Source organism: Schistocerca piceifrons, chromosome 5 (genome assembly GCF_021461385.2).
Source record: "Schistocerca piceifrons isolate TAMUIC-IGC-003096 chromosome 5, iqSchPice1.1, whole genome shotgun sequence".
Taxonomy (NCBI): Eukaryota; Metazoa; Arthropoda; class Insecta; order Orthoptera; family Acrididae; genus Schistocerca; species Schistocerca piceifrons.
Window position 1 is genome coordinate 466339629 of NC_060142.1, and position 8033 is coordinate 466347661.

At 41.2% G+C, this 8033-nt stretch overlaps 1 protein-coding gene across 1 annotated transcript; it reads left to right on the forward strand.

Moving 5' to 3' along the window:
- The first annotated feature begins 2356 nt into the window (after positions 1-2356).
- On the forward strand, positions 2357-6322 carry LOC124798652 (pro-resilin-like). The gene is made up of 3 exons (XM_047262151.1): positions 2357-2381; positions 4360-4905; positions 5879-6322. The coding sequence occupies exons 1-3, from the start codon at positions 2376-2378 to the stop codon at positions 6158-6160; spliced, it is 834 nt and encodes a 277-aa protein (XP_047118107.1). The 5' UTR covers positions 2357-2375; the 3' UTR covers positions 6161-6322.
- Positions 6323-8033: the final 1711 nt, after the last annotated feature.

The window sequence follows — 8033 nt, forward strand, 5'->3', positions numbered from 1 at the left end:
TCACTGTGATCCCTTGTAAAGCAAAGTCTACAAATAACACATCTCGCATGTCCCAGATCACTATCACAAGCATTTTTCTAGCAGATTGAGATACTTTTAACTATTTTAGTACTGACGAACCAACATGTTTCTAGTTTGTAGAGGGCTGTTGGGTTTTGGGCGTGTAGTGGTAAGCCCATGACTCGTCACCACTGACGATACCTTGGTGAAAGCCATGCCCTTCTGCGTCGTAATGCTTTAAGTTATCCAAGCTTGTCATCGTTCGCTGGCCGTTATAGTAGACTATTAGGTTCTTAGGCACACTGCGATCACTGACTTCACTACATTTTAACGTGTCATGAACACTGTCGTATACCGAACCGTAGGAAATGTTGAACTACTGAGATCAGATATCTCAATGGCTCCGACATTATGTGGTGAGGCTGCAACTTTTATCTCCTCCCCCCCCCCCCCCGCCCCCCCCACCTCCCAATGGAGCATAGCGAGTCACTAAGGTTCGCACGGCGGTCTTGCAAGAGTGCATACCGCCAGGCGCCAGGGGACATTGCTAAGGTCTTTACAGTCCACCTCATGCAAGCTACGCTTATCTCTGTGAATTTCATTCAGTTTATGACCTTGGTCCCACAGCTATCGAAATACCCTCCACAGCTCGTCACAAGCTGATGACAGTAACATGCGCACCATGTTTGTTTCGTAGTTCAGGCTTTTCTCACTAGAGCTGTTCATGAAATTAAAATACCGTCTGTAGCGCGAACTTCAAACTACATCGTAGTGAAATTTTAACGCTCGAGCTGCAATACCAGGAAAGAAAAAAAATGCATTAGTTTCCGATCCTTTCTCGTAGATTTCACTTTCTCCTACGTTATTATAAGGTGAACTGAGGGTCTCTATCAATTTACTTTCTACATCTACTTGCATACTCCGCAAGCCACGGTATGTGGGTCAGGGTATCTTGTACCACTACCAATCTGTTAGTTCCCTATTTCTTTAGCAAATGGAGCGAGAGGAAACTACTATCCACATGTCTCCATACGATCCATAATTTCTTGTATAGTATTTAAGTAGCCCTATCGTGAAATGTACCTTGGTGGCAGTAGATTCGTTCTGCAGTCAGCTTTAAATGCCGATTCTCTCAATTTTCTCATTAGTGTTCCGTGGAAAAATTATCGTCTTTCTTCCGATGACTCCCTTTTTTGTTCACGAAGCAACTCCGTAATACTCACTTGTTGATTGAACCAGCTGGTAACAAATCTAGCAGCCCGTCTCTGAACTGCTTCGATGTGTTCCTGTATTCCGATCTGGTAGGGATCCCAAACACTTGAGCAGCACTCAAGAATGGGTCGCAATAGTGTTCTGTACGGGGTCTCCTTTACACATGAGCCACACTGTTCTAAAATTCTCCAGTAAACCGAAGTCGACCATTCGTCTTCCCTACTACGGTCCTTTAATGCTGCTGTCTGAATATTTAACATGACCTATGTTACCTTAATAAGTACAGATATTTTGCATACATTAGCTGTTAAGACGATTGCTTGTTAATATCTTCGTGATTTCTGGATTACATTTTCCAGAAAATTTAATGTTATGTCTCCAGTCTTATAGTCCCTACACGCCGACTTGAATAGCCCTTAGCTTGGCACTTGACTTCATTATTTTAATAATTTCGACGGAATTTTATATCACTTTATGCCTTGTTTTCAAAACTCTGTAGAATTCTGGTTCTCTTTTTCTTCAAACCCGACTTCAGTTTTTTCTTCCATCGCATCCAGATAGTTCGTTTCCCTCTTAGAGGCAGTTATCCACTCTCTCCTCTACGTTTAGCAGTACAAGTTCTTTGGCGCTCTTCATTTACGGGCTGTTAAATCATATCATTGTCTCCTCGCTAGTTTCAGCATTACGCAGCACCAAGTTTCCTCTTACATTTCTCTATCACAAGTAGAGCCCTGTGCACCTACAGAGAATTATTGCGTAAATGTTAGCTTCCAGTTATCTTCCTTTTACGTTATGTAGACGCGATCTTGGTGAAGGTGTTTCATAAAACATAAACTTAGACCTGGCGGATATGCGAAGCATAATACTCACCTGGGTAGAGAGAATAAAAAAATAAGAGTTTCCCAAGCAGAAGCCGCCAACAACCGCAGGCAGCTTTTGGATTTAGAGAGATCCATAGGGGCGCGGCCGAGCAGCGTTCCGTCGTTGCTGACAAGGTCGGGCAGGGCGCTGACGTAACGGCAGGGACTCCGACACTCCTCTCAAACTGGAGCTGCTGGTCGCAGCCCCTGGAGAGGGCTGGCTCGTCCACGGCCGCTGCGTATAAATACCGGACGCCGAACTGCTGGGGTCACTCGCAGAGCCGCCTCTGTCTGCTACGCAACATGAAGGTAAGCCAGCTGCGGAGAGAGTCCGTCGCACAAGTACTGGCCGTTGTATGCTTCTCCCATTGTCAGTATCTGAAGAGGTTTCGTAGGGCACATGACCGAAATTTTTTATTTTTTTATTCTGCCGTAGTCAGGTCCAAAGGCACTCTGCTACCTCTGACATTGTGAACTACGTATTCTGTATTATGTTTATAGCGACATACATGTTACAAAATGACTTTTATTCAATAAGGGTTACAACTCTTAGAAACAACTATATCAGAAATCGTAGAGAAACAGTAGCTATAATAGAAAAAGCAGAGTTTATTTAGTCCCAATAATATCAAGTTGGCTAGATTTAAACTGAGGTCACTGACAGCAACAGAGGTCAGAGAAGGAGGCTGAAGAAGGAAGGAAAGAGAAACGTCATAGAAGACAGGTAAAAGAGAGAAGAGGGAATGAATTTGGGGTCATTCACCGAAAACCGAAAAGAGGAAGAAGTGAGACTTCCTTTCTGACAATAAGAGTTGATTTCTTAAATGCCATTGGACGTTCAGATGGGCACAAGATGGACGATAGCTTGTTCCAGTTGCAGACGCATTTCCGAAAATTTTTCTTCTTTGAATAGGGATAGCCAGGATATTAGATTAGTGAGAACTTATTTTGTGATTTTAGTGATGTGATAGGTACTTTATCTATGACTTGAGGTACTGTGGTGCAAGCACCATAGTAACTTGTTTAGCTGCAACCTTCTCAACTGGCGGTATGTAGTGCTGACACGATCAGGTAGACAGATGTTGCTGATATAACGATCAAAAGCGTTCATGGTTTATGTCGTATTTCATCGTGGCTGTGTCAAGACATCAGGCATTACACTGACAGGAAGGTTTGGTTACCCCATCGAGCCAATAATAATTTTTTGTTTTCCTCATAATTATAATTGATGTCTGTCTATAATTCGATTATATCTCTCTGTGTGCCTGTACTGTGTGTTTGAGTGTCCTTATGTATGCTATTATGAGTGTGTTTATCATCTTCGAATACAATGAATACTGGCCCAAATGCTGTAAACCTCCTCACTACTGACACTGTGGATACAGTCATCAAAAATTGCGCACATAAGCGTAAACTTAAAACTAATGTGTATCGCGTAATGTTGCAAAACTGAATTATTAGCTTTATACTGACCAGAAGCCTCAATCAGTGTTTGGCCTCGCATTTGGCAAGATATTTTTAAGTTACTTGTGGAGAAACAGAAATGGCTTTAAACTATCTTTTGCATTATGAATTTGTGGTAATAAAGCGATCTTACTTTTTCTGTAGTAATTTCCTCTATTTTGTCAGGTTAGTTTCAAGCAACTCACATACAACTGCAGCGCGATTTTGTTCCTTTATGGACGTAACAACTGAAAGTTCGTCCTTGTTACAGTCTTGCAATATACTAGAAGCAAAAACCTTAGGGGTCACTAAATGAGCAGCTGAGTATTAGGAGAATTAAATACATGATTTAATGTACAGGGCTATCTGTTTGAAGTAAACAAATTCTGTAATAATTACTATTACATCACCAACATATTCTTGATTTTGATGCACGATGAATTACGTTATACCCATTATCCATGTGTTTAGAAGGAATAAAGCTTGAAAACTGATGTTCTCAAAGTCTATGGAATGTGCTCATTCCTAACTGTAAGCTCCTTGCAAACAATGAACGTCGTTACGTAGCTCTCAGATATCAGAAAAGTCCCAGTTAAATTATACTAGTGCGATATTAGTGAGTAATTGTGATTCATTTTGGTAGATATTGTCCTCTTGTAATCTTCTGAAGTCGAATTCGACAGCTAAACTCCGCTCCTGTGGTGCACCCCCTCCATCTGAAAGTACATATTTACTACACCTCAGTGCTCAGTGATATTCGTATTGAGATAAGATTGTAACGTTTTATATGTAGTAGATCGTTATAATGACACATGACATACGGACCAATTTTGTCTCTTCAAAGGTGTACGTCGTCCTGTCAGCACTTGCTTTCTGCGTCGTCGCCGAGCCACCAGTCGACCGGTCGTACCTGCCTCCCAGCTCAGAGTACGGACCTCCCTCTGCCTCCTCCCTCAGCTCTCAGTACGGCGCCCCAGCAGCCAATGGCCTCAGCACTCAGTACGGAGCTCCTTCAGCCAACGGCCTCAGCACGCAGTACAGTGCACCTTCACTAACAGGCGCCGCTTTTGGTCGCTCAGGCGCTTCCAGCCAGGCTCCAGCAGCTCGCGTCTCCTCCAGCTTTGGAAGCGCCTCCTCCAGGAGGTTTGGATCTGGCAGGAGGATCGGTGGTGGTCTCTCCACTCGCTATGGCGCTCCTTCGGCGGCTGGCCGTGCCACTGGGTTAGGAGGACTCGGTCTGTCCACACAGTACGGCGCGCCTTCATACTCTGGTGACGCGTTCTCCAGTCAGTACGGTGCGCCATCTGATAACGCTGGCGGCCTTTCTCCAGTCTATGGAGTGCCCGGATATGCCTACAATCGGGCTGGAGCCCAAGAGGACGCACTTGCCGTAAGTTTCAACCTGTATTTTATTAAAGTGTTATTTATTAAACAACACGACTGCTACAGTGATAATAAGTTTACATAGCTAAAATGACAATAAGTAACTAGTACTGTAATGCACAGCGTCTACATTTTTATTATCATCTGATTAAAGAATTACCTTTCTGAAGTTTCTGTGGTCCTGTGCAATTTTCTTCCAGTCAGGGGCCTGTATTACGTAGCAATGCTTTAGACAAATGCAGAAACAAAACAAGATAAAGTTGTTGCCTGAACATTTGTTGCCAATATTTCAGTAGGAGACAGTTAAAGTTGCTATCATTCACATTGGTAAATATATCCACAACATCTTTATCGAAGTTAAAATATTTTTATTAAATGTAATATCTGGAAACATTCACTTTCGAATGAAATTAATTATTTAAGATGGGAACCTACTGTGGTAGACTTAGCACTCACTCTATAATTCACAATTTAAAGAGAAATTCTAGGCGCATACCACTCCTTTTACATAACGTATTTTGGATATGTAGAACTTTCTTTTCAGTTCTTTAATAAAGTTTTCTCAATAGAAAAAAGAAAAATTTTTGGGGAAAGTGCCCAGTAAGGTAGAACTTTATGTAATTGAAAATCGTATGGGAAGATTGACATCCATAGAGTTGTAAAAACTTTTAGCCCTGTACATATCAGAAATAAATATTTGGTGATGGAAGTGGATATAGTATACATCCATTTGCTACAATTACTGCCGTAATCCATTTACTATGCCACTGACGGAAACTTTAAGTTACGTTACTGTTGACTGTTGGAAATGCTGTAGAATTAACGAGTACTTTAAATTTACTGAAAAGCCGTTTGTATTAGTTAGTAATTGTGGCACTCGTATTAGAATACCTTAAGTATTCATACATGAAATTAGTCAATCAACTAAAATAAATATACCTGTTAATCAGCACTAAAGCAAAACTATTTTTTCCCACCAGGAGCCGGCCAACTACGAGTTCAGCTACTCGGTGCAGGACGGCGAGACGCTGAGTGACTTTGGACAAGAGGAGTCCAGGCAGGGGGAGAGCGCCCAGGGCCAGTACCGCGTGCTGCTGCCTGACGGCCGCAAGCAGATCATCTCCTACCAGGCGGATGAGGGCGGCTACAGGCCCACCATAGAGTACCAGGACACCGGACTCACCGCCTACTCCCCCGGCGGATACGGCTACGGCAGGGGGCGCGCCGGAGCTGGAGCTGGAAACGGTGGATACCACTACTGACCAATTACTGGACTGTTCTGAACACGCAAGAAACGATTATTCCATCGGATATACAACTTAAAAGTGTAGTGAAGTTATATTATGTATACATGTAGATATTTATGAAGAATGGATGTTATTATTCTTGTGTTTGAATGAGAATCTGGTACCTCGCGTCCACTAGACAAGTCAATTTTTCATTTTCTATGTGTTGCTGAATAAATAGAGCAATTTATACATAATGTTATCAGTTTTTTCGTTGTTCCATCCTTATGTCAACTCTACATTCAGACCGGCTGGATCCACTGAAAATGAAAGGACATTTCGTAATACATAGGTTTATATAGGCAAAGTTACTAAAACTCCCGACATTCTCTTTTCTGAATACCTTGTTTTACTTCACTAAATACTAAGCCTCCTAATGAATGTGAGTTTCGCAAGTCATGAATTTAAGAATGTAAAATGCCCCACACTTTTCATAGTTTAAAAGATCGGTATTTACATATCATATATTTAATCTTGCTTCTAAAATCATCGTTCGTTCAAATGGCTCTGAGCTCTATGTGACTTAACATCTGAGGTCATCAGTTCCCTCACTGTTCGATCATACTTAGTCAAGGAATTCGAAAACAAACAACTTGAGATGGTTCGCAGTTGTACTAAAGTTCTGAGGTTAAATTAAATTACACTCTGTTCGACAGCTACAAGATAATTCAGTACTTCAGATTAAAAGCACTCCACCAGTGTCCATTACCTTAGTATTCTGGCATTAGTGTCATTTCTAGTATTCTGGCATTAGTGTCCTTTCTACTATACTGTCTCTTACGTTGTAGGACACTAGACAGGTCTGTCAGTTTCGACATATGAATACCAGCAAAGTTCAAAACCACTCCTCCACATTCCAACACTTTAGTACTCTAGTGCCCATTATGCTATACTGTGTACTATGTAATAACAATCTACACGTTTTATCATTTCTGGTATCCAATTAGAGACAGAGATTAAAAGTACTTTGTCAGTTTCCACTACTTTGCAGGTACATGATAAAACAGAAATCCAGACTGCCTCCACGAGATATCGCCACTTTAGTACTCTAACACTAGTGTCTACTGTGGTATATAGTTTAATTTGCTGTGATATTCTAAACAGTTCTGGGAATCCTGGCATCGAAATACATGCAGAAAGTGACTTATGGCTTCTCAGTATATCCAGATTTTAGGGCATGGAGTCATATTCATTTGTGTGTTCATTTCTAATTATTTCCTATAGAAATTCAAAATAGGTCTGTAATGTAACTCAAAAACATTCTCTTTTTTTTAGCACCTCTCCGTGAAGACGTGTTTTTGTGCTCCACGGTTCTCACAGTTATTTGTAGAGTAAACATTGTTTATACATTGTAAATGCTTCTGACTCGAATAAATAAATAAATAAATAGGCAAAACAGTGCGACATTTGGCACAGAGTTAAAACATTTAATAAGCTTTATTTATTTAAAACACAAACAGTATCAGCTGCGAAAATTATTTACCATTTTAAACCCTGCCTTCATTTATTTTGCTGGTGGCGCCAGTAAAAGAATGTATAGGTTGATGCTACAAGATTGTGGATGTCCCCTGTCCACTTAAACGCAGTGAAACAACCTTTAAAAACGACCATACGTCTGAGACCCACAACTTGTCAGGTACCAGCGACAGAGTGGTAGAGTGTAAGTACGTAGCTCACGGTTTGTCTCGCAAGGATAAACAGTGTCAATGTGATAAACTTACAACACAACTGTGTCAATGCCCAGCGGCTGAGGATGATGTCGATGATAAAACAGTTTTATAACTACTATGTTAAATACCAGAGAATAAACATGTTGTTAGGAGATGTGGCAACTATTTCAGGAAATAGT